Source organism: Loxodonta africana, chromosome 15 (assembly GCF_030014295.1).
Source record: "Loxodonta africana isolate mLoxAfr1 chromosome 15, mLoxAfr1.hap2, whole genome shotgun sequence".
Lineage (NCBI taxonomy): Eukaryota > Metazoa > Chordata > Mammalia > Proboscidea > Elephantidae > Loxodonta > Loxodonta africana.
The window spans coordinates 48,596,575-48,623,530 of record NC_087356.1 but is presented as its reverse complement, the minus strand read 5'-3'; the positions used below and the strand labels follow the sequence as shown (position 1 = coordinate 48,623,530).

General features: G+C 46.4%; 1 protein-coding gene across 1 annotated transcript in view; it reads left to right on the top strand.

The window, feature by feature from the left end:
- The first annotated feature begins 8,906 nt into the window (after window positions 1–8,906).
- The window catches only part of GLB1L2 (galactosidase beta 1 like 2), a 29,816-nt gene continuing 11,766 nt past the window's right edge, over window positions 8,907–26,956 (top strand). Inside the window, exons 1-9 of the mRNA XM_023557007.2 lie at window positions 8,907–8,983; window positions 10,080–10,167; window positions 10,336–10,568; window positions 12,987–13,055; window positions 13,739–13,834; window positions 15,712–15,820; window positions 17,017–17,109; window positions 21,185–21,266; window positions 25,082–25,152. Of these exons, the coding sequence (XP_023412775.1) occupies window positions 8,907–8,983; window positions 10,080–10,167; window positions 10,336–10,568; window positions 12,987–13,055; window positions 13,739–13,834; window positions 15,712–15,820; window positions 17,017–17,109; window positions 21,185–21,266; window positions 25,082–25,152 (918 nt within the window). The remainder of the gene's footprint in view (window positions 8,984–10,079; window positions 10,168–10,335; window positions 10,569–12,986; window positions 13,056–13,738; window positions 13,835–15,711; window positions 15,821–17,016; window positions 17,110–21,184; window positions 21,267–25,081; window positions 25,153–26,956) is intronic.

Below are 26,956 nucleotides of genomic sequence, written 5' to 3'. Positions count from 1 at the left end.
CAGCCCAGGTGCATGTCCCATAAAAGATAAGTTCATTTCCTGCTCAGCTCTGCTGCACTCGCTGCCCTGCACTGGCACCATCCGAGGCCCGGATCCCGAGCACTGACTGTAGGAAGAACAGGAGGAGAACCTACCAAACTCCTCCTCAGCAACAGCGCCCAACTTAGCAATGTAGGTCACTCTCTTTGATCCAGTCATGGCCAGTCCTTTCTTCCCCGTATGTGGACAATTGTGCCTCTTCCTGAGTTTCTGTGAGGGAATTGATTTATGAGCTTTGCCTTTTCTAGGACCGTGCTCTGTTTGAAGCCTTAGTCATATTCTCTGGAATATTCCATCTCTTTGAACTCTGTCCCTTTGATCTGGTGGTGAAGTTTTCAGCATCTGGGAAGTGCCTCTTTGAGCAGTTAATCACCTCTGTGGTGCAGGTGGGAAGCAGGCTGTCTGGGCAGTGACTCCCAGTCAGGAAGACACAGGCTGTCTGCACCTCTCCACCCTGTGCTTCGATTCTTACACAACCAGGCTAGCCAACACCTGAAGGAGACGGGACTTGTCTTGCCACAAGAACACTGACATTACTGGTACTTTTGTGATTACCAGAAGATTGCAGGCAGAAAGCCACGTAGCCTAGGCAGCAGAAATATCAGAAAGTTGGCCAAAGGGTTCTCCTCACCTTAGGTCAAGGAAGTAGCAAGTGAAATAAAAGCACTTCATCTCTGATGAGATGACTCAGAGTTCCAATATCTCACCTGACTGCTCTTGTGAAGAGAAAGAGTTTTCAGAACCTCAGGACGTGAAGTCCAGCCCAGTGCTTATTATCCAGCAGGGTGGTTTTGGTGTGAGGCTATTTGCTTCTGCTTCTCCACTGAAGTTTCTCTTTTGCTTAAGCCTTTTTCCCCTGATGTTAAAGACCATATTGAAAATGAGTTTCCATCATGTGGGGCTTCTCCTGGGATAGAAACCCACTGCTGTCGAGTCGATTCTGACTCATAGTGATGCTATAGGACAGAGTAGAACTGCCCCATAGAGTTTCCAAGGAGTGCCTGGTGGATTTGAACTGCCAATCTTTTGATTAGCAGCCGTAACTCTTAACAACTACACCACCAGGGTTTCCTGTGATAGAAAGACAGGGGTATTTTTAGAGGCTCATGTAATGAAGCAGATTTTTCTTGACTGGTGCCTGCCCAGTGGGGACTCTTGGTATTCTTTGCTTCTGTACTGTAACACTCTCAGCAAACTGAGTTAGCGGGGCTGTTCCTTTCAAGAACAAACTATTTTTCCTTAAAATATTTTTGATCACAGTGGTCTGATCTGTGGCCAGTCATGGGGATGGCACAGGACAGGACAGTGTTTCGTTCTGTTGTGCGTGGGGTTGCCATGAGTTGGAGGACAACCTGCTGGCAGCTGACAACAACAATATATGAACATGATTAAAAATTTGAACAGTAAAAGGGGAATATAATAAAGAGAAACTTCCACTCCCCTTGGGCGCTAGAGACGATTACTGATAATGGTTTCTTCCAGGGATATTCTATGCATATGCAAAAAAATACCAAAAAAAGCCAAAACCTGTTGCTGTCGAGTTTATTCCAACTCATAGTGACCCTACAGGACAGAGTAGAACTGCCTCATAGAGTTTCCAGCCTGGAATCTTTATGGAAGCAGACTGCTACATATTTCTCCTGCAGAGTGGTTAGTGAGTTCGAACCGCTGACCTTTCAGTTAGCAATCACTTCAATCACTGCGACACTAAACTCTAAACCAAACCAAACCTGTTGCCATCAAATCGTGTGCTTTTTTACAGGAAAATAGTTATACATGCTCCCCAATTTGTCCACCAGATGCAGTATTTATTTAAACAGCCCCCTATTGATGGGCATTGATTGTTTGCAATATTTTAGCTATGACTAACAAAATTGTGTTGAATATCTAAAGGATATATTTCTATAAGTAGAATTTCTGATCATAAGCTATATTTATTTTAAATCTTGATAGACATTTCCAAAATAGTGCGTTCCATTTCTATTGGATCTGTGCAGAAGAGGTTCTGAGCTCAACTCTAGTCTGAGGGAGGAAGTTCTGTTTAGCCTGTGAGAGCAATATAGAGTCTTGTCTGTAAGAGCTAGCCTATCTTCTATGTTACATCCCATTTTGTTCACTATTTCATGAAATCATTTCATTTGGACTCTACAAGCATCTCCAAGATCAGGATCTTGTCATCAATAGAGTCCTTTTGAGTTATCTAACAGAGTTTTCACTTTTCTCTAGGCTGAAATTCAGTACTTTTTCTATTTCCCAAGGTAAAGGTACAGTATCACAAAGCTTAGGACAGTCACTTTTGTTTTTGCTGTGTGGTTGATTATTAGTGAAGGGCTTTTGTTATTTCACAATGACATCTCAGGGTTTTGGCCTAGTGAACCCTTATTCATGCACATACTTACTGCAGTGTCTAAAAAATGTTGCCATCTGAACCACCAGCATTGCCCCAGGGTCACATAGACACCCATTTGGCTGGCCTCATAGGCACCTAGGTGCTCAATCAGTTCATGGTTTACCTAAAGGCCTTTTCAGAGGGAAAGGTAGAGGTGCTAGGATTGCGATAGTGCCGTTGACCTCTTGCTCGGGACTCTGCACCTCTGCTTTCAGAGTGGAAGGCCTGAGCCCTTTGGGAATGTTTAATGCTTCTCCCAGTAAAGTAGGGGCCTGAAGCATTAGGCCTGGGCCAAGGAGCATACCCAGAAAGGGGGTCCAGCACAAGGCAGAGTTCATTTCCCTGAGGCTGAAGCTCTTGGGGCCCAAGGGTTGATCCAAGAGGCAATATTTTGGGGTTGTGGCATTTGGGACATCGACTTGTGCCAAGGAGTGAGCAGTTACTTCATTAGACCCTCCAACTCCCCTGCAGAGGGAGGAGAGAAAAGAACTGAAGCCTGGTGGGACTGAAATATCTCCCATGGACTAGTGTAGAATAGGATGTCCAGTGAAATTACACCTCAGAGGAGCCTGTAACCTCATCTGAACCTAGAGAGTGATTAATAGACGTTTGCATTTTAGAACCAAGTGAGGAAATTTATACGTGAGATGATGTCTTGGTTATTTTAACATATCTAAATTAAGCCCAAAAAACCCAGTGCTGTCAATTCCGACTCATAGCGACCCTATAGGACAGAGTAGAACTGCCCCATAGAGTTTCCAAGGAGCGCCTGGCGGATTCGAACTGCCAACCCTTTGGTTAGCATCCGTAGCACTTAATCACCACACCACCAGGGTTTCCATTAACATATCTAGTATCTATTATTAACATATCTAGTATCTATTATTAACATATCTAGTATCTAAATAACAGTCTCTGGCATGACCACTTGGACAAATGAGGAGGTGGGTGTTTTTTTGGTCAGTATACTAATATGATACCCTGGACCTGGATTCAGTTGACTCTCCGCTTAGTGGGGCTCAGTAGGGCTATGGTGCATCTGAAAATTGGATTGGTAAGCCATCCTTTCAGATAAGCAGTACAAATTATGACCAGTGCTAAAATAACAGGCCCCTGAGATCATTAAGGACTTGCGTTCTTGGAATCGAAGGACTATTACTGCAGATTCCTACCTTGTGTACCCGGCTTGTCCATAGCCTTGGCTAGCCTAAAATGAATGAGTTTTGTCAGTTCAAGATACTGCCTCTGCCCTGTCAAGTTGGCCTGTCCATATCTGGGTCAGACTCTGCACAGTAGAACAGGTGTTTCTGGCCCCCAGCTGGGCTGCCCATCCCCACCATGACCATGGTTACTGACCAATGTTTCCAGGATTTACAGGTGACAAAGGAATGCCCTCTGGTATGGTAAGAAACATTTCAAGGTCTGTCTTGATTAGCACAGCTCCTTAAAGGAGCTCATTCAAGGAGGTGGCTGGGTCTGGTACTTCTCCCACCCCAGCCGGGCTGTAAGACCCTCTCTGACACTTGAGAATGAATTCATGGGTCTATTCCAAGTGAAAGAGGTTGTAACTTTGTCACCTACTTCTCCACCCTTCTCCATTGAAACATATCCATCCAGCGTGTTTACCATGTCCAATGACATCCAGCCCGCATGGAGCCTACCTTGTACCCTATAATTCACTTCAGTGATCAGGAATAAAGTATTAGAAGGCTTAGTCCGTCTACCCACTCCTCCTTCACAGTCGCAACCAGCCCAAGCCTGAGAGAATTCCTCAGCACAGTGTATAGTGAAACTCAAGACCTAAGTAAAGTCCTGTCGTTCATGAAGCTCTAATGTGTATCATCATCTCATCAAACACTGTTTCCAGGACCAGTACCAGTACTAGCTGCCATGGAGTTGACTCTGACTCATGTTGACCCCGTGTGTGTCAGAGTAGAACTGTGTACCATGGGCTTTTCTGTGGCTGATTTTTTGGAAGTAGATCATCAGGCCTTTCTTCTGGGCACCTCTGGGTGCACTCCAGCCAAAACCTTGTTAACCATTTGCACCACCCAGAGACTCCATGTTTCCATTCCAACCTAGTTTTTTTTTTTTCTTTCTCCTCTATTTGGTTTTTATAACCTGTTTTGGCATGTCTGTGTTATACAGCCTGTAATGTGTGCACGGCATGCCCTATTTCCAGTGGCCTAAGGAGGGTTTGTGGAGGGGCTGTTATGTCGTGGGGGTCCTTACCAGACAACCTGAAATGGATGTGTCCCTCCAGGACCCTGACCACAGACTGAATATGGCTCCATGCCGTCTAGGTGCAGGAGCAGAGTATGACCGAGCAGAGCAAACCCAGGGGCAAAGCTCAGGTCATTGACCATGGTCTGCTGTGCATTTATTCTGGGACAGAGAGGAGTCACTGACCCTAAAATAAAGCACACGTACAAAGGAACAGAAACCCCAGAAGAAAGTGTTAATATCAGCTCCAGCTAGAAAGAAGCAGATGCCCTGGTTACATCTCACAAAGAACATGAATTCTTTAATTCATGATGAATAAACCACTCACTAGGAAGAGCAATGGAAGCGAGGCCGTTTCCCCAGGTTTGGTTAGCCACTTGATCCATAATCTAGAAGTGAAGGCTCTCTGACTGTTCCTCCAAACACATGTAGCCACACAGTGCGTATTTCCTTCATTTTGTTATTACTAAGTACAGGAATTCTTGGGGTTGCTATTAATATTATAATCATTAATGTTAGTGGTCACTGTTAAATTAACAGCCATCTGCATGGTGTCTTGTTACTTATGAAGCTCTAACGTGTATCATTTTCTCACGGTGACAAATGTGAACTCTTTTTCACAGGGAATCCTTTGCAGAAACTCAGCATTTATCACCTCATTGCAGTGATGTCTTCTCTTATATTAATGCATTGACAGCTTCTCTAGGCATCTCCCAGGCCGTTTCTAAGAAGGAAACAGTTGAATTCTCCAGAATTTGGAATTTGATAACAGCTAGCTTTTTTTGTTTGCAATGTTTATCTTGTACCTCTTGATAAGCACTGAGAAGAAATATTAAAGAAAAATATCTAGAGAATCGTTGGGTATAAACAGACTACGGAGCCCTGGTGGCATAGTCGTTAAGCGCTCAGCTGCCAGCCGGAATGTCAGAGGTTTGAACCCACCGTGGGAACAAGATGTGGCAGTCTGCGTCCATAAAGATTACAACTTCAGAAACCCTATGGGGTTAGTTCTCCATTAAGAGACGATAAATGTGGCGTAGTGGTTAAGAGCTTGGCTGCTAACCAAAAGGTCAGCAGCTTGAATCCACCGGGCACTCCTTGGAAACTGTATGGGGCAGTTCTACTCTGTCCTATAGGGTTACTATGAGTCAGAATCGACTCAATGGCAATGGGTTTTTCTATATGCATATCTCAGAGGGGAAGATGCAGACCAGTGCTTCTCAAACTTAACCTTGGAGCCAGTGAAGCACAGCCTTTGAGTCAGGAGGCTGCAGGTAAAGCCTGAGTTTCTGGATTTCTAACACCTGGAGAAGTAAGCCCAGACGCGGGTTTCCTAATTATTAGTCATCAACAAGGGAACTAATTAGGGAGTGTTTGCTGCTGGCAGGGAGGACTTGAAAATGAGGGTGGGGCTGAGTCCCCCCCTACACTGAGATAGGTGGGGAGGGAGAGGTGCTCAGCCTTCCAGAAGCACGCTCCCACACAACTTAGAAGCAGGGACCTGTGCTTTGGTCCAGGGTTGCAGATTGTTCTTTTGAGGTTCTGGCCAGTGAATGAGGATTGCCACCTGGTGGGCTGATTGCTTATTTTATTATCATTTTTAAAAACAGAGAGAGAGACAGAGACACAGAGACAGGACGGGCTGGAGGATGAGGGCAGCTATGGTCAAACCAAGAGAGACAAACTCTCCCATGACTGAAATGTGAGAAACTTCAGTCAAAACCTGAGTAGTCAGGAACTTGTAGCCAGAGGAACGAACCAGGTGGGAAGAGCAAGAGGAAGAGGGTAGCTAGCAGAAGGCCCCAGGCCCTAGACATTGGCTGCAGAGGGGACTCTGAGGCCGCTTTCAGCAGTCCAGAGTCTCATCCTCTAAGACAGGGTGGAAAACTTTTCCCATAAAGAGCCGGAGGATGGTACTGTGGACACTGTGGGCCGGAAGTTCTCTGCCTCAGCTACTCGACTGTGCTGCTGTAGCAGGAAAGCAGCTGTAGATGATTCGTAGAAGAATGAGAGTCTGGGTGCCAATAAAACCGCTTAAGGACACTGAAATTCTAACTTTATATTTCATATAATTTTTATGTGACACAATATTATTCTTTTGATTCCCCTCCCCCCAGTCATTTAAAAATGTAAAAAAACACCTTAAACTTACAGGCCTTACAAAGCAGACAGCAGGCTGGATTTGGCCTGAGGCCATAGTCTGTCTCCCCCTGGCATGGTATAGGGGGACTTGAACTGATAGGGTCCCAGTGGACAGAATCTTTCATTGTAAGATTTTAGAAATTGTAGTAAGATGGCTTGGCACAGCCTAGCACATAAAATAAATTAGACACTAAATAAAAAGAGGAGAGAATGGAAAGGTTGGCACTATTCCACACTGAGGCCATAAAAGACCCAATGGGGCTGTTCTCTCTAATATGCAAAAGCATGGTAAAACACATGTATATCAGATAGTGATAAGACTCTTTCACAGCACATCACAGAGTATTTCGTTTATGTCTCACCCTCACAGCAGCCTTTCTCAGCAGTCAGGGCAGGTATTAACCCTGTTTTACAGAAGAGGAAACTCATGCTCAGAGAGCTAGTGTCACTAGCCCCCAATGACAGTGCTACTAAGGATCAGAACCAAAATTCACATCCAAACCTTCCTCTTGTATATGCTGTTTTCACTTCCTTACAGGTGGTGCTCTGGAGGACTTGTGCTCTCAAGTATCATTTGTAAGCTACTTGTCAGAACACGGAACTTAAAGAAAGGAAAAAGTGGGGATTACGTTCCCAGGTTCCCCACAAATGACTCTTTCATCTATAGTGCAGCAGAACTATAGTTCTGTTGCCTCAGTGTGAGTTTTGGGCCCTAGGGGCTGTGAGAGGTAGGAAAACCCATTGCCATTGAGTGGATTCCAACTCATAGCGAGCCTAGAGGACAGAATAGAACTGCGTTCTAGGATTTCCAAGGAGTGATTGGTGGATTCAAACGGCCGACCTTTGGGTTAGCAGCTGCGATCTTAACCACTGCACCACTAGGGCTCAGAGAAGTAGGAAGGAGTAGGTAAAAAATAATTTTCTTTGCTCATGAGTGGCCCTAGACAAAATCCCCAGGTTGTCAGTGGATATCTGTGGCACCTTCTGCCCTCGTGGCGTATGTCCCATCCTAGACTCTTCCTAGTCTGGTGGCTCTCAGCCTTGCACTTCAGAATCTACTGGGAAGCTTTCAAAAATACCTAGACTGTGTCCCACTTCTGGCAGTGTTTAATCGGTCAGGGGTGAGCCCTGGGCATTGGTAGCTTTTAATAGTTCCCTAGTGAGAAGTGATTCAAATATGCTGCCAACTTTCAGAACCATTGTGACCAAACCCAAACCTCCTTTTAGTGTAGCTGACTTCAGTTGATTACATGAGTTCACAGTACGCTAGTCTCCCCCACATCCCCTGCATCCATTTGGTTACCAAGACAAGTAAATTTAATTTGGTCGATATCTTTGTCCTCCCACCTCTATTATCACAACGCCAAGGCCAGGCCATTGTTTCTGGTCTACAGCACCACCTCTCAGTCTGTCTGTGGTGGAGAGCCAATTTTTGCTACTTTTTATTGATTTATTTTTGATTTCTAATCCATTACTTATAAAAATATACCACAAATAAATTACTAGAAAAATGAAATATAAAGACGTACAAAATACGTGCCTAATTTTTTATTAAATTCAACAGATACGGAATTACTCTCCTTGGTATAAAAGTATGTAAGTGCTTGCCCTCAGTTTCTGCGCTGGTCTCAGACTGTGGGAAAGCACAGCCCGTGGCTAGAGTGGGCGTCACACGACCTCAGCCCTGGTCTGCTTGTCTCCGGTTCTCTTGTTGTTGTTGTTTTTTTTTCATTCTCAACTAGTTCATCCTCCACTCTTCTCAGACTTGGATTTGCTCAGTCTTCCTATTCTCATGACGCTCCACCACACTGAGCTTGCTTGCCAGTCCTTGAATAGACTATGCTTTCATATTTCTGTGCTTTTGCCCCAAGTTTCCTCTGTTTGATGTTCTTTCTTGTATTCCCCGCCTTCAATACCAGTGCACATGTCATCTTCTGTCTGAGGCCTTTGCTGACACCACCTGGATGATTTAGATAATTTCTTCATTCAGCAATTATCTGTATGTTTTGACCACTGTCCTTGGTCATCTCTAGGACTGGCGACATCATTTATGGGGCTTAGTGCAAAATGAATATGCAGGACCCCTTGTTTAAAAAGTATCAAGAATTTCACGATGACGACAGTACAGTATGAAACAACTGTGGGTTCTCTGAGTGCAGGGCCCTGGGCGACTGTGCAGGTCGCAGGCCTGTAAAACTGTCCCCAGGCATTCCTTGTACACATTTCTGTATCAGCTCTGTGTCACTGAACTGCAGTAGTTGTGCAACAGAACTCCTCACAGGGACCGTAACAGGTCTTGCTTGGAGGAATGCATTGGTAGTATGGGAGTGAGATTCTAGAAGATGCAGACATTGTTGAGTCCTAGGTCAGAATTGCTGTCCTTAGCCACATCTGGGTCGCACATGTCTGTTTCTTCTAGGAGACCAGTCTCGGTGTGCATCCATATTGATTGAGGGAATGGCAGTTGGACCTTCAACAAAATGGTCCCCCAGTGGTATAATTCCAGCCAGTGCCACAAAATGTATTCAAAACTGTAAGCAGTGTAGGGAACTATTTTCAGCAGAGGATCCTGGCCAGGCCTTAAGCCCTCTAGTGTCAGGAGCTGTCAATAAACTAGCTGAGGAAGAAAAAAAATACCCACTCAAATTGGCTTTTGTCTCAGATTCACTTGTGTTCTTGTTTTCTGTCCCCCCTTTGCTAAATTTTCTGGCTGGAAACCTCCATGCTCCCAACTTCTTTTTCTGGGCTTTCCTCCAATCACTGCCTGTGGGCAGTGGCTTAGTCTCTTCTGTAACTAGCTTATACCCACTGAAGAAAAAAAGGGGGAGGGAGCGGAATTTTAGGAGAAATACGTCACTGAGATCCTCTTGAGGGGGATTCTCTTGCTCAACCCAAGGGATACCAAGAGCTGCTTTTTCAATGGACTAGAACTTTCCACAGTGTTCCCAGGTAGAGCTATCTGTCATGCTGGGTTATTTCTTGGCTGACACTTGATCTTCAGAAAATAACTAAGACCTGGAGATTTGGTTGATGCTGCTTCTAGCCCAGATATCCTTTTCCAGGTATCTGTACCTTGAGTTGGACAGCTGTGACCATGAGGTGGTTCAGAGGTACTATTGAAGTAGATGCTGCCTTAGTATTTAGGCAGCGGCCTAAAGAGTTGGCCACTATTGGCACCTGTTTGCCACCTGCTCTCCTGTCCCTGAAGCCAAAAGGCAGCCGCTCAGCTTCCTGAGGACCCTCTTCCAATGTCAGCGTGACCTCACTTCATCCTCTCTCCTTTTAGCACCCACACCTTCATGTTGAAAATTGTGTTTGTCTTGTTCCTGACTGCAACGTCAGCTTCCTCTTCCCCTGCAGTGGGGCCCAGACCCGTGAGTGGTGCTGAAGAAAGACTCTGCCCAAGGTTTGGCTATGTTGGAGGGTGGGGAGCTTTTCCAGAACACCCTAGAAGCAGGCCCCTTTAAGAAGACTGGCTTGGGGCCTGCAAGGGAGAAGAGGAGGCCCATGTCTTCTCTGGGCCCTCTCACTGCTGATGGGAGAGCTTCCTGGCTTATGACTGTCTCACCCTTTCCAGGTTGGATTGGCATAATCTGATCCCTCCATGGCTAAGACATCGCCAGTTAGGGCTACAGGCGAAAGGCCAGAACTTCATGCTGGAGAGCTCTACCTTCTGGATCTTCGGGGGCTCTGTGCACTACTTCCGGGTGCCCAGGCAGTACTGGAGGGACCGCTTGCTGAAGCTGAAGGCCTGTGGCTTGAACACCCTCACCACGTGAGTGCTGGCCTTGGTCCCATTCCACCAACCCTACTTACCAAACAGGGACTCCGGCCATCTGCATCCCAGGCCCAGAGTCCGGGGCTTTTTCAGTGCAGGCCCAGCCTGGGATTCTCCCTTGTGTCTAGGAGGGATGAACCCTGTCAGATCCTAAACCTGAGTACCCCTGTAAGTGAAGCCTTGGCTGAGTTTTGTGAGGAAAAGTATTGGAGTTGGAATTAGCCTAAACCTTCTGCCTGGAAACCCTGGTGGCATAGTAGTTAAGAACTATGGCTGCTAACCAAATGTTGGCAGCTGAGGTCTAATGGGTAAGAGAGTCTCCCTCTCTCCTTACCCTCACTAAAACTCCAGATTAATGGGGATGGTACGAGGTGAAATACAGGTAAGTTCTAGAGAAACAGAAACATGGGAGTGTAGTGAAGGGAGTGAGGAAGTACGTAGTAGGTGAATACGGTATCGTGATTCATTTTTTGAAACTCCTCAATTTATACAGCAAGTGAGTGTGATCTTCAAATTAGCTACCACAAGAAGCTATTTTTTAGTATTCCTCTTTTGGAATTATCTTAAGAATGCTGTGGCCTATCATTCTAGCACCTGGCAGAGTGATTGGCACATGGTAGGCACTCAAATAAAGGTTGAATGTGTGAGTCATTTAAAATTTACTATCAGTTGTGAAAAATCTTGGTCTTTTTGTGGATTTTTTTTTTTTTTTTTCAAAATTGCGAACAGATATTCGGATCCAAGTCTATGAAATAAAGTGGGCTATTTTTTTTTTTTTTTAGGCTGGGTTATTCCATTTTCAGGCAAAAATATGTGATTATAAATCAAGAAGATAGATTTTCTTGGGTGACTTGTGAATTAGCCTTGAAGACAATTCCCCAAAAGTGTTACAGGGTGTTTGAACTGTGACAACATTGTTGAAATAAACTGTGGGTAACCTCCCAGAAAGACAGCTTTTAAGGATCCATTTCTTTGCATATGTAAATCTGATGCTGGGGTTGCAGTAACACCTTATAGGACTCCTGAAGGAATATTGTAGGACTATTGTGGGGACAATCTATATTTGCTTAAACATGAAACTCTTGAGTTTGAATTGAAAGCAAGAAAGCCTTGTCTCCCTTGACCTGTGCAGGCTCTCTGCATTTGGAGAGGGTCCACTGGAGGCTGCAGGGTGGGATGGGAGCGGAGGTGGCAGCTGTCAGCACTGCTATCAGGTGTGAACTCATACCTCCTGCCTCCTGAGTCAGGCCCCTTCCAGACCTTACACTTTCTTTAGAGTTAGAACCTCCATTTTGTTCTATCTTTTGGAGCCATGTATGCTTCAGTAAAAATAGGGCTGATAATTGGGCTCTCCTCTTCCCGTTTTTTTTTTTTTTAATAATTTGTTTTATTTTTAGTTTTTGAGGATATACACAGCAAAAATACACCAATTCAAGTGTCTACATGTACGATTTGGTGATTACGTTTTTCAAGTTGTGTAACCGTTCTTACCCTCGTTTTCTGAGTTGTTCCTCCACCAGTAACATAAACTCCCTGCCCCCTAAGGCTCTTATCTAATCTTTTGAGTTGCTTTTCTCAATTTGACCCTGTACAGATAGTCCTTAAAAGAGCATAATGCTCAATGCAGACATTCTTTACTAGTTAAACTGAACTATTGTGGTTTCAAGAAGACTTCAGGGGATACCTTTGGTTTAAAGTTTAAAGACTATATTGGGGCTCTTTGCCTACTTTTAACTTCCTTTCCAATAAAGTTACTTCTTGGAAAGAGAGCTCGCCTATGATTGTGGAGTGGGACCTCTAACACAGCATGTCTGTGCTTTACCCAAATGTCATTGACATCCCACCCCTTCTCCTCGGGTAATTCGACGTTAGTCCCTCAGGGACTTGCCCTGGGCTCTCTAAGGCCTCTTGTTGTTAGCTGTCATTGAGTTGGCTCTAACTCATGGTGGCTTTATCTATAACAGAATAAAATGCTTGAGTCCATTGTGCGGTGCCTTTCAGCCTAAGGGGCTCATCTTCCGGTGCTATCGGACACTGTTCTATTGTGATCCATGAGGTTTTCATTGACTAATTTTGGGAAGTAGATTGTCAGGGCTTCCTTCCTAGTGTGTCTTAGTCTAGAAGCTCTGCTGAAAACTGTCCAGCATGTGTGACCCTGCTGGTGTTTGAAATACCAGTGGTATAGCTTCCAGCATCACAACAGCACACAAAACTACCACAGGATAACAAACTGGCACTTGTGGCCAAGGCCCCTAGATTTCTTCCATCAGTTCTTGGTTCTAATCCCAAAGGCATTAAGACAATGTACCTAAGAAACACATCTTCAACTGCGAGAGTGGGTTTTAGGGATAAAGAAGGTAATCTGGGAAATGAAGTGGAATGAATGGAAAGCTCTTGCCTGTATTCCTGTTACAGCTATGTTCCCTGGAACCTCCATGAGCCGGAAAGAGGCAAATTTGACTTCTCTGGGAATCTGGATCTGGAGTAAGTGTTGATGTTGTTTCTGTTGCCAGACCCTGGGTGGGACGCAGAGAGGTGGCACCTGGGATTGCTTAGGAACAGTGGATCATTACTGGGAGAGACAGAGTCTGAAGCCACATTCTTGTGACACTCAGAAAGGTGTTACACCCAGGACCAGTCACTCTCCAGTGGGCACTTGTTACCCCTGGTGAGGCAGGGCCTCCAACCTCTGTGCCCAGACTTCTCCCTGCACCCACAGAGGCTGCCCAAGGCCCTGGGAGGAGGCCTGGGTGCAGTGTGGGCCCATCACCTGGCTGGGACAGGGGCTGCTTTTAGGGGTCAGTTTTGCTGTTAGGACCCTGCTAGCACCCTCTCTGAGATCCTTCTGTCTTAGCTCCCCTTGGGTCTGTGCAGACGGTGAAAACCCCACTCCCAGGGATACCTCTACCTTGGGATTCCTTGCTCTGCTGGTGGGAGGGCTGCAGCCTTTGCTTCACTAACCTCATTCTCCTGGTTAGAGGTTAGAAAGAGTGAGGCAAGGCGAGGAGCCAACAGCTCCATCTCTACACTCCAAGCTCTGCATTCTGTGCACTGCGCTGAGCATCCTCCCTCCCTCCTCTGGCTCACACTCCCTACAGCACCCCCACCCCCACCCCCGTCAGCCTCATTTCTGTCAGGAGAGTCACCGACGCTGTCTCCCTCCCTAGGGCCTTTATCTGGATGGCTGCGGAGCTTGGACTGTGGGTGATTCTGCGTCCAGGGCCCTATATCTGCAGTGAGATTGACCTTGGGGGCTTGCCCAGGTGAGCAGGGCTGGGACAGACCTCACGCTGTGGTCTTGTGTTCTCGTGCAAAATGCTAATCACAAAAATAGGTCCATTGTATTTTTAAAGTACAGGATTCCATTCTGTACTGTATTTCCTTTTCAGAACAAGTGGAGCCCACAAACGATCATTTTAAATAATGTGAAAATTACCTTAAAATTTCTGTCTTTTCTTTTTCTATGTGGCAAGCAGCAGGTGGAAGAATTGGCCGTCCCCAACTTCATCAGGGTTCTACTGTTTAGTTCTAACCCCAGTGAAGTCATTTAACTTTGCTGGAACCTCCCTTTCTCTATCCATAAAATAGGAAAAATACAGCCTGCCTTGCCTGTTTCTCAGGAAGGTTACTAGAAATTTTTAAAAGTCTGAGCATTTTGTAAGTAAATATAAGAAAACAAATTATTGTTGTATCCTCAAATCTCAGGCTTTAATTTACTGTCTTATGTGTGCTATCAGCTGAGTTCAGTGCAATAATCTACCATTGGAATAGAAATCTGGATGAGTCATCCCTAGTTGTTCTAACGATTGTCATGATTTCCTGGTAACCGAGTCCCTTGTTAGTACGGAAGTCTTCCCCTTCCTCACGCTGCCTGGCCGCCCCAGGAGGGCAGAAAGCAGCCCTGTGTTGTCAGCTCTCCTGGGAGTGGCCGCTCGCAGCACAGATGCACAGTACTGCTTGTTTTCTGTTTCCAACACGACGCAGCCCTTCCCCAAGGGGCACGCGGGCTCTGTCCTCCTCCACCCAGGTCGCCTCAGCTCCGTGCTGCTCTCAGAGTAGCCAGAGAGGGCCCCCGCCTTATGGATTAGAAACTAGCGTCTCTCAGTCAGAGGCTTCCTTGAGCTCAGCTGGGCCAAGCACAGCGGCAGGACAGGATTTAAAGTATGTCACTAACATGGAGGCCCCACCCTTCACTACCTGTGGGCCCAGGCCCTGGTCTCCGCCTTTAAGCAGGTACAGGGGACACCCACCTAGGGAGGCAGCTGGGAGCACTGCGTAGCAGGTGGAGTGCTGAAACTGAGTGGATGAGAAACAGCCTTATGGGAGGTAGACATGGAGATGCTAACCTGGAGGAATCTCCTCACCCCTCATCTGTTTTTTACCTAGCGTACATTGATAACTTTCTGACCCTGTTCAGGACTTCCAGACCAAGGCAAGGGAAGCATTAAACTTTTGTTAGAAAATATAAGTGTTTCCTGAGAATTTCAACTAGAAGGGACAATACCATGACTCCAGCTTTGAAACTGATCCCTGGTGCTCTCTGTTCATCTGGCGTTCTGTGGCCACAACACTTAGGTTGTAAAAAGCTCATCTTGTTCGCTGCTCCTTTCTGGGCTAAGCCCTGCAGAGCCTTTGGGGCTGTGCAGATGCCTCCTTCCTTCCGGCTCTGGCTTCTGGTCTAGAGTAGAGGGGCAGAGCCAGTCACCTTTCTTAGTCCCAGTCTGAGACCTGTTTTCCCAGGAGATGGGGAGGGCAGCCGAGTCTGTGTTCTCCTCCATCCCCAGTGGTCCCTGGCCCTTTGGCGTCACCCCTTTGTAAGAATATTACAGAGAAAATGCTGAAAACTGGGTTGGAATGGAACCTTTTGGGCTGGGCCCAGTGAAGAGCTTTTCTCACTCTGACCCGCAGCCCTGCCATATAGCCATGAAGTGGGAAGTACCTGCTGGGACTGGTGTCCTTTAATAGGGATGCAGTGGGGAGTGGAGACCATGAGCTGCGTGGCTTCACACTCTGGCAGGTTTTGAACAATCCCATCATTTCCTGGCTGGACAGAAATATTGGGGGGTTTGGGGATGAATTTGAAGCCTGTCCCAGTCAAGCCACGGATAGTGAAACTAACAGTCCTGCGTCTTGCTCCAAGCTGGCTACTCCAAGACCCTAACATGAAGCTGAGAACCACATACAAGGGCTTCACCGAGGCCGTGGACCTTTACTTTGATCACCTGATAGCCAGGGTGGTCCCACTCCAGGTAAAAAGCAGACCGGCTCCTTTCTTCTTTGCCTGTTTCCCTGTTGGTAGTAGATGGTCCTGGGCTAGCCCTCAGGCCAGGACGCTCACATGCTTGTTGATACAGGAGCACACTCTTCCTCACTGCCTGATTGAGTGTTGGCCTGATGTTTTGTAGCTGACCGCTGTTTAAGAGACCTGTGTGTGGCGCTGTTGTCTCAGGCATTGTATGGCTGAGAGGACAGGTGGCCTCAGGGCTTGCACTGCTTTGCGTCGGGCCCAAGCAGCTGTGGGGGATGGGGGTAATTGTGCCTGTCCTGTGGCACCATGTGCTCAGCTGTCACAGAGAAGGAGTACATATGGACAAGCACTTGCCTCTAAGACAGCAGTGAGTCCCAGACGCAGTGAGTCTGGGAACTCTGCAGCCAAAAAGATGCTGCGTACATGTTATTTAGTACCTAAAACCTACGTGGTAAAATGAAGTTTTGGGGAGAAGTATCGTAACAGCTCATGGAATAACTGTAAGCAATACAAAAACAGGATTGGGAGTAATTAACAGTTGCTTATGTAAAACTAAGAAGAGTCACATTAAAAAATTAGTACATCAACAAAAAGTTGCTCTTGAGTCAATGGTTTAAAATGTTCACCCTGATTGTGGGTAGAGTTGCCAGATAAAACACAGGACATGCAGTTAGATTTGAATTTTAGCTAAGGAAAGAATAATTATTTTTATATAGGTATGTCTCAAATCATAGGACATACTTAGGCTAAAAATAGTTATTGTTATCTGAAATTCAAATTTAACTGGGTGTCCTGCATTTGTATTTTTTAATTCCGGCAACCCTGATCATGTGAGAAGAAAGAAGCTAGGAAGTTACTAGCCTAAATATTTTCTGGCAAGGTGGGATTACTGGAGTTGTTTAAACACAGATGATTCGCAGCTTTTGGTAGGAGGCGGGGTGGTAGAGGCCGAGTGGGAGCAGCAGGGGAGGCCATGTGAGGAAGCCGGGTGGTAGAGGCTGGATAGGAGCAGCAGGGGAGGCCATGTGAGGAATATGGCCCAGAAGCATCCTTAAACACAGAAACTGCGTGCCAGACCTTTGGAGACTATTGTTTCAAGTGGAACATTTTGTTAGTAATTAGTAATAGGGATGGTGAATTTAGGTAACCCAGTTTCCTGTAAAGAGCAACTCAGCTGATTGTCTCTCTTCTCCCCAGTACAAGCTTGGGGGACCCATTATTGCCGTGCAGGTGGAGAATGAATATGGCTCCTATAACAAAGACCCAGCCTACATGCCTTACGTCAAGAAGGTAGGAGCAAATCCCCTCTGTGTCTGACCGCTTTTCTCTCCTCCTGTTTCTCCACAACACAGAGACCTTTGACCTTCCTTAGACTTGATCTCTTTTCTCAGGGCTCTTCCTAAGACAGAATGGGCTGAGCCTTCGGAGGAGCCAGGACTCTGTTCAAGCCTTAGCTTTGTCCCACGTTTGCCCTCCATGATTTTAGTTATTTTGGCCAAAAGAGGGAAATCACACTGTTATTAGTATTCACCAACACAAATATGCACAGTCTAATACTAGAAATGGGTGGAAGGCAGAGTAACTTAGTCTGCTAAGTGGAAAAAGGCAGATAGAAAGCAGTGGAAGAACTCTCAAGAGTCACAAAAACGGTAATAAAAGGAACATTGATTTCGCGTTTTTACACAGTACTTTCACATTATAAAGCTATTGTCTATCTAATGAGTTTAATAATGGAAGTTGAGAAGAGACATATAAATGTATTCTTAGCTGTAAAATATAGGTTATTAATGTTATTGAGCAAGTAAGTTTTTAAGAAGTCATAAAAGTGATATTACTAAGTCAAAGGTTATGATTTTTTTACTGTCTCCATATTTTGTCTAATTTCTCTGAAAAATTACACAAATTTATAGAGCTATGAGAATTATGTCTTCTTATTTCCTCATAGTCTGTTAACATTTTTGTTATATTTGTGAATATATGCCAATTTAATGGGTGATAGGAAGTACCCTAAGTGGTCTGAAGCCCTGGTGGCATAGTGGTTAAGAGCTTGGCTGCTAACCAAAAGCTCAGCAGTTCGGATCCACCAGCTGCTCCAAGGAAGCCCTGTGGGGCAGTTCAACTCTGTCATCTAGCGTCTCCATGACTCAGAATCGACTTGATGGCAATGGGTTTGGTTTTTTTTTTTAAGTGGTTGTAACTTTTATGTCAAGAGTGGGTTATTATTTTTAATTCTTGTTGGCTTTTTTATGCCCTTTCATATCCTTTGATGCTTTGCTGTAGCTTCCTAAACTTTTATCAATTACCTATACTTTTTTGATCTCAGTATCTCAGTTTAGGATCTTGGACCTTAAACATTTTTGATATCAAATATCTACCAATATGTGAATTGTCAACATTTTTTATATTGACTTGTTTTTGTTTTAATTTGTTTTACCTATTTATTCATTCATTTACTCATTTGATACATATTTTTTGAGCAGCTATTATGTGCCAGACACTGTTGTAGATTCAGCAAACACGTCCAATTTTTTTTTTAGTTTTATCTTTCAAACTGGTCCTCTTGGTTTCCAGTGATTTTTCTGTTTTGCTTCAGTTGTCAGAAATTGTCCCGTCTCACGTTTCGACCAGGCACCAGTTCAGGTCTGGAGGACCAGAGGCTTACTGTGTGGTGCTTGGCTTTAAGCTGTCTGGAATGCATTGTGGGCTGTGGTGGGGCTGTGGGTCTAATCATCTTCTCACACTGACACCACGTTTCCCAGCACCACTTATTCATTAATGAATCCTTTCTTCATTGTTTCATTTCAGCAGGGTTGTCCCTTGTTTGCTCTTCACTGATGAGTCTAAATTGGGGTTGCAATTCTTCTGCATGGGTGAATTCTGACTAGTAGTCACACTGAACGCCCACAGGTGCTGCTGAGCTAAGAGGCGTGTCTGACTCAGTTGAGTGGTGAGCTTAGAGGAGGCTTCCTGGTGGGGCACTCGTGTCTGAAGCAGTGGTCCCATCCTGGCCACACACTGCATCATCAGGGTTTTAAAACTCCCTGTGCCCGGCCATGTAATGTGGCAGTGAAATCAGGACCTCTGAGTGGTTTTCACACATCTGGGTCCAATATGACACTGAGGTTGAGAAGTGCTGATTTAATATGACAAATTGGTCACACCAGCGGAGGGCAGAGACAGAAAAAAAGAGGAGTACTGAAAAGAATAGGCTTGATATTCAAATCTGATTCCAGTCACTAAGTAACTGTGACCTGGAACAAACGACAGGTTTTCTGAGCCTCTGTTTTCTCTCCTGTGAAGTGGGACTACTAAGTACCTGCCCCTTTGAATTGTGAGTATTATGGGAGTTGTCAATAAATCAAACTTGGACAGAGTCTCAAATTGGTTTTGGAGGACTTGGAGGGTTAGTCATAGTATGAGTTGCAAAAATGTTAATTAACCTCAGAGGTTGCACCCAACTTAAGGGTGCCTTGGATTTGGCCTTCACTAACTGGGCAGCATCTCTTCTGTGTCACATACAGATTTATTTTCCATCCGGAAACCTGTAGGTTCCTATCTACTCTCCCTCCCTTCTCCTCACCTTTGGAAAGCACTCTTTCTAGGGAGCAAGGATACGGCCAGGAAGGGTGGCACTGCTGAAGCTGGTAGGGGAGGGTCTGCTCCGAAGGCCCAGTCCCAGCCACCAGGCCTGGGTGAGCACACACTTGCAGCTCTCTCTTCGTCTTTGATTAGCAGGGCAGTCCCAGCCAGGCCCAGGTGGGAGTGCTTCTCTGCCACACCTAGTTCTCGCTGATGATCTCTGGGGCCCTGGATCTTCAGCCGCTGTTTACTTGCTCAATTGCAGAAAAGGAGGAAGAGAGCTTGCAGCTCCTTTGGGGACATCTTCTGCGCAGTCCTGGCTCCCTGGTGTCTGGGTGTGTGAGGCCGGGGCAATAGCAGCCTCAGCACCCAGCCCCTACCACCCAGAGGTCCTTGAGGGACCCCTCCTGAGCTGCTGTGGCCTTTTCCTGTGGTGCTGGATGGCTGTAGGCACAGCATAGGATGACCTGAGTGTCATCATGTTCAAGGTGGAGACAAGAGCACCTTTTTCTAAGGCTCCTGTGGGAAGTGGGTGCCATCCCAGTACTTGGTTTATTGCTGCTGCTCAGTAAATAGTAATTATCCCTTACTCCACTAATGTGGAGTCAATAAATAAATGCCTGTGAAGACCCACATATAAATAGTGAAGATGGTGATTACCCGTGTTTATGCCCTTTCAACCCACTCCGTGCTACACGTGTATGGTAGGAGCCTAAGGAAATGTGTGTTAAGTATGAGTGCATGCCTGGTGGATAATGGGAGGTGGTAGATTCGAGGCTTTTGATGAAAACCTCACCTGTTCTCATGGCTTAAACTCGCACAGTTAAATTGTCCCTGAGGGAGACAGCCGTCTGTTCTCTCCTTACTGGCAGCTGGGGTTACGTACAAGTGACATTCACCTACTAGATTCTCTCTCTGGCTCCCCTATTTCCTAATATGTTTAGCTGAAGGAAGCAGTCCTATTCTAATACCTGCAGGGACAGTTTAGGAAGAACCCCCTGCTGGGTTCCTGAGCCAAAAGGCCCCGGCCCCAGTGCATGGCCTCTGTAGGCAGTAGCCTCTGGGTCAGGACCATATCTGTCATTAGCTCCGTAGCCTGTAACACGCCAGCCTGCCTTCCTGAGGTCCTTCATCTGTAAAACGAAGGTATCTGTTGTGGAGATTGAGGAGGATGGCTTATTGCCAAGTGCTGAGCAAAAGACCCAGCACCACAATAAATGTTCCACAGGTGCTGACAGCTCTCCCCAGTGGCCAGTGGCCACCATCCTTCAAGCATAATGCGTGCTCCCACCTCTTGCCTTTGGCAGCATCAGGCGGGTACAGAGCACCATGGACAGGTGACTTGCTAGTCGAGCCTTGTCCCTACTGTTGACCAGAGACCAAACTGGACTGGGTGGGGGAAGGTGCTGGCTGCTGGCTCCACTATGGAGCCCAGCGGACAATGCCAGGTGACAGTGTGGTAGTGGCCCTGCAGGGCTGGCCTCTGAGCAGGCCTGTCAGGAACAGCAGACTGGCTAGACGAGGCACTGCACCCAGATTGGGAGTGGCCAGGGGTCCCCCAGTATGGGACAGCCATGCTCCAGCTGTGACTGGAATTTGGGCTTGCCGGAGCTTTGCCAAATGTGGCAGGCAGACAGGATTGCCTTCTCTCAGTTCTCTGCAGAGAAGTACGTGGTTATCTCCAGTGTCTCCCTCTTCCCCATCAAGCTGCCCTACCCAGTTGCATGACACCGCAGACACTTTGAGGAGTCAGGACAGACTTTGACACATCTCCTTTTCCCCACAGGCCTTAGAGGATCGAGGCATTGTGGAGCTGCTCCTGACCTCAGACAACAAGGACGGCCTGAGCAAGGGAGTCATCCACGGAGGTACTGCATGGGGGCCCTGCAAGGGAACCATCACCTGGGTAGGCGTGGGCACAGCTGGGCACCCTGATGCCTGCTCTTCCCCAGTTTACACGGCACAGGCCCCAAAGCTTCTGTCTTATAAGGATCAGAGAGTCCACATCAGAGGCGGACATGCATTACCCAGCTCTGTACCTGGTCTCTCCTGTCTGCTGACCACTGTTTATACTCAGGACACAAGCAGTGCTCTGCAGACCTAAGGACAAGGGGCAGCAGGTGGGCTCACAGGGCTTAGGTTTGTCTGTTCCATTCTGGCTGTGCCTCCTGCCTGGACACAGTCTGTTGGTGAAGGGATGAGCCAGTGAGTGAGGGGCCCCATCAGGAGCTTCGGGCCCTCCTTTGGCCCCAGTACCTGTGCCTGCTCAGCACTGCACCAGCTCAGCTACTCCTTGTTTTGTTCCCTTTGTGCCTTCCTCCACTAGACTGAACTACTTGAAAGTCAGAACCTTTGTCTGTGTTCCTTTGAACAGTACCTGGTACGTGGCTGGCACGCAGTAAATGACTGTTGAATGAATGAAAAGAAAGGCCCTTGTCCCCAGGCAGAGCCAGTCAGAGGACCAGATCCCTAGTCTCCCTGATGAGGCTGAGCAGAGGGGAGAAGGAACCTGGCTTCCCTTGGGGCAAGGGCGCTTCCCGTCCTCCCCACAAGGTGGCACTGCATCCCCGTGGCTGGGGCCCTCAGGTGGGGGCCGGGGCGCTTCCCGGCCTTCTCACAAGGTGGCACTGCATCCCCATGACGGGGGGCCCTGAGGTCGGGGCAGGGGCGCTTCCTGTCCTTCCCACATGGTGGCACTGCATCCCCGTGGCTGGGGCTCTGGGAGAGGTCAGCAGAGTGCTTTGTAAGAGAGGCCCCTTTGGGTGCTATCTACTGAAGACCTCCTGTGGATGCTGGGGTCCTCCAGTATTCTCTTGAATTCTCAGTCTCTTCCCTTTTTCATCTCATCGCCTGGCCCACTGCACTGCCTGCCACCTGCCGCGCCAGATGATAACCTGAAGTCAAGCAGTAATTAAAGTAATACACTCTCACGGCCTAAAAGTAAAATAATAGAACCGTGCTTATAAAACATACAGCATTGCCCTGCCTCCTAGTCCCACTCCTCAGAAACTACCACTTTAAACTTTTTTGCTTTTTCTTCTGGTATTTCCTTTCACTTTTCTAAGTAACATACATGCAGTGCTGTGTATTTGTCAGTGTAAAATCCTATCTATTGACTTCTTACGCTAGCTGAGGGTTTAGTTTTTTTTTTTTTGCCAGTCTCACCCCACTGCTGTCCTTCCAGTAGAGCTGTTTCACAATTAAGATTTAAATCAATAGTGTCTGTGCAATTGATCAGTAAATAATATTCACTGCTGAACCAAGAAGTTTATCAGGGTAATGCTTCTGTACAATACAGGTGAATCCTGGAGTTTTCAATGTAATGATGCCACTTTTCCTTTTCCTTTCTTCTCTTTTTTCTCTGTCTCTCTTAAACAAATGCTTTACCAAAGATCTGGCAAACACCTATCACTGGTAATTTCCAAATGTCTGTAAACATCAGATCATACATCGGGTCTGTGTTTACTTTCTGGAGGCCTCACTGCTGTGTCTCTGCTCCATATGGCAGTCTGCTATACAGCTTTTATCCCAAGACTTAGTCCGTGTCTTTCTTGTGTAGAATCCCTGTTGTCTCCTGGAATTTTGAAGGCATTGGTCCATATTTGCTGCTTCTGTTGCTGCTGAAGTACAATGGCATTCCAATTCCTGATCCTTTTAGAATTTTGTTTTTATCCTTGGTATTCTGATATTTCACAATAATGTCCTTTGGAGTCAGACTTTTTTCCTCTTCACTGGCACTTCTGTGGAAAGCTATAGTCATCAGTGGTGGGAAAGGCTGTCTTTGCATTTTCTTTTTCTCTAATTCTCTGGACATTCCTATTATTTATTACGCTTCCATATTGATTCTCTAAGTCTCTTTTCTGTTTTCTACCTCTTTGCCCTTTAGTTCTTCTTTCTGGGAGGTGGGGAGATGTTTCCTCAATTTTGTCTTCCAATTCTTCTGCTATTTCCTGGATCACATTTTTCTTGAATGTTTCTTTTCTCATAGCATACTTCTTAATGGATATTCTCTTATCGCTGAAAATATTTTACTTTTTTAAACATTTTATTTGTTCCTTTCACTGATTCTCTTTACCCTGTTTCCCCTTTATCTGCTCAGTTTAGTCCCCCCGTGAGGTTATTTTCTTAGTTATCTGACTCTTGACCCAGCAGTCATGTTTAAGAATGAGGCACTAAAAAGCCACCTAGGAACTTTTGTGTGAGGAGAAGGCTTGTTGGCAGGTGTGTTTCTTTGTGGGGTGATTGGGTGGAGGTGGCTTCTTCATGGGGGAAACCCAGATGTTTGTGTGCAGAGACAAAGTCTTTTATGCGGTTCCGTTTCTTTAGAGAAGAGTCCTTTGGTCTCTTGCTATAGATGTCCTGGGAGCAGGTGGAGGAATAGGCTGGCACCCCACTGTTCAGATAGCCCCCATCCCCCTGCTTCCAGTCTTTCCTCGTATATGTCACTTCCACGTTTTGTGTGCCTTATGTCTCCCAGCCTAGAGCTGCCCTGGTCCCATTTTCCCTCTGGGGAGGAGGGCCTGGCCACCCATCTCATATCCTCCCTGGTGCAGGTACCTCATAGAGGGGAGTTGGGTGCGACTTCTTCCATTCTCCTAGGCCACTTAACACTGCTCTGCCCTTTCTCAGTCTTTCAAGATTTTTCTTGGAATTTCATCTCTGCTGATGTCCTCTTAACAGCTGTTGTTCCTTGTGGCCTTATACCTTTTCATTCTTGTACTTTATGTTAGTGAGGTGTCAGGAAGGATAGTTGATCAATGCTTGTGTTCAGTTAGCCATCATGATCCTGCTGACTTTGGGATTTCTGCCCAGTTAGTTTCAGACAAGCCTCTGTTGTCATGGATTTCTGACTTAAGGCGAGGAGGTGTCTGGATGCAGAGGCATACCCACTGGGTTGTGGTTCCCTCGGGAAGGCAGCTGGAGGATGGTAACCTTGTAGGACAAGAGGTTGGGTGTCTGATGGGCCTGGGTTGCATCCTGACTGTGCTGCTAATTAGTTGTTATTTCACCTCCTGAGCCTCAGCTACTGCTTGTTGGTTTTTAGTTGTTGGTCATCAGGGACTTATGTCCTGTAGAAGAGCAGTGGGGTAGCTGGGATGCCAGCTGCTCACCCACAACTTGCCCTCTCTGCTCCTGGAGCCCAGGCCAGGCTGGTGCATGCTGGGCTGATGGCAGGCTGAACAAAAGAGGCAGGAGGCCTGACAGCGTGCTCTCAGGCCAAGCCCAGCATGTCTTCTGGAGCTCACTTTTCACTGATGGGAAGCTATTTAAAATGAACAGTGTGGAGTAATAAACAAATGGGATCCCTCATTTAAGAAATGCAAAGAGAATCTTCAGAGGTTTACTCATTTAGATTGTTGCCTTATGCTAGATGCTTGGGTGCAAAGAACAGATGAGACTCTGGGCCTACAGAAGACTACTGAGCAGGAACCACACTCCACTTGCAGGAGCTGCAGTTGAGATCAGATCTCAGGAAATGACTGCTGTGTAAGGTCTGGGCTGACAGGTGGGGTTTCCAAGATAAGAATATGCATCTCTGACCCCAGAGAGCTGACTTGTACCAACCTGGGAATCAGCATCATGATTAGTTCATCAATTGTGCTAGAAGTTTGAGAGTGATTAGGGTAATTCAGAAAGTCCTCTGGGTTTAAGACAATGTTTTGTTTCTCCTTTCCCTTCACAGTACTGGCCACCATTAACTTACAGTCACAACAAGAGCTACACTTACTAACCACGTTTCTCTTAAATGCGCAGGTAAGTTTAACTCACAGGCAGTGCCTGCTGTGCTTGGTATGAATGCAAAAGTTCTCACCAAGATGAACGAAGCCCACAGATTGGGAAAAGGATGGTCAGGTTCTCCCAGCCTTTTCTGCTGTGTCCCTGGGGAGGGAAGCAGCTTAAAGCTGCCTTGAGTTGTTGCCATGTAGGCTGAACATGATTACTTGCCTCTTGAAAAAATGGTGCTGTTTGAAGGGCTCAGGAATGGACTTTTCTGGACTTGCTCAGGTTGCTCCCCAGGGGCTGAGGGGACAAACACTTCCCTCCCTGTACTATACTGTTTCTGACCTTAACCTGTAAGGCCCCTTGGGTCCTAAGAACTATTATTGTCATCAGTGAGACAGGAGGCCTGGTCCATTTCAGGTCAGAAGGAAAGAGGAGTTCCTGGCTGTGTCTCAGCATCCACCAGACTGTTGGGTATTTATAGCTAAATCCCTTTCTGAATGATTTCTCTTGAGTCTGTATGTTTCCTAAGAAGAGATGTGATCTGGGCCAAAGCACCTCCAGTCCATTCAGAGTCTGTTTCTAGAAGTAAGAGGCCACATCTACCTCACTGAGGCTGTGAACATCCCCATACAGTCTCCGTATCCACTTGTTGCGTGTAGATGTCAACCCTGGACCTAGCGTGGAGCTGCTGGAGTGTTTTATCAACCGTGACACACCAGACACCTAGGGCAATGCTGGGGGCCATTTTCCGCACCTGATTATAATTTTAGAGCAGAGGTAATGTCATAAGACACACCTATGTGAAATCACTACAGCATGCCAGGCAGTGTAGGACGAGGGCCACGAGTGCATATGGTGGGGCTGCCACTGGAGTTTGGAGGGGCAACCAGAGTGGGCAGGAGGTTTCAAGAATGAGATGGGATAGAATCTGGGACTTGATGCCAGGCTGACTTTTGTCAGGCAGATCATGGGAGAGAGAATGGATACAGGTGAGTTCAGACTGAGTGACTTTCTTTTCTTCCTTTCTCCAGTATTTACTGAGTTCCTGTTCTGTGCCTGGGATGGCGCTAGGTCCTGTGATACCACAGTGAATAAGACCACAGGGTTTCTGCACTTATGGAGTTATAATCGACTGTGAAAGAGACCTATTAAATGAACGATTAGACAGTGACGCCTTGCTCAAAGATGGCTGACCAACTGCACTGCTTGGAATGTGTGTCACTCTCCACAGCCCTGCCAATAATCCAGTCTCCTGCACGGATCCCGAAAGTTTCAGCAGCCTGATGTGTGAGATTGGGTTACTGGCAGACTGTGGAGAGTGTCACACATTCAAAGTGGCAGGGTTGGCTGCCATCTTTGATTGGAGCAACACTGTTTGTTTCCTATTTGGGTCGAAATCCAATGGGCAACAGATTTGGTTGTTGTGCAATGCATACACTGTCTTTGTTTATGTTGGCAATTATAGAACCATTCCCAACCGGTTCAGAGCCTGCAAATAACTCAGTAGAACTGTACACGGGCGCCGTCAAAGAGAAGCACAGGATGCCGTGAGCTTTCCCTACACCTACTCTGCCACTAGATGCATGATTGGGCAAGTCACTAAACCTCTCCACTTCTCTTCCCTCTTTGATAAAGTGGGGATAATAATACTACCCACTTGTAGGTTTGTTTGAGGAGTCACAGAAATAATATTTGAAAATCGCTTAAGGTAGTAGCTGATGTAAGTGAACGCTTAACATTGGCTCTTTTTGCCTTTGGAGAAGTAGCCACACCTTTGCCATCCTAGGCTATGTTGTTGACATATTGTTGACAAAATGGCATTGCTAAAATGTCC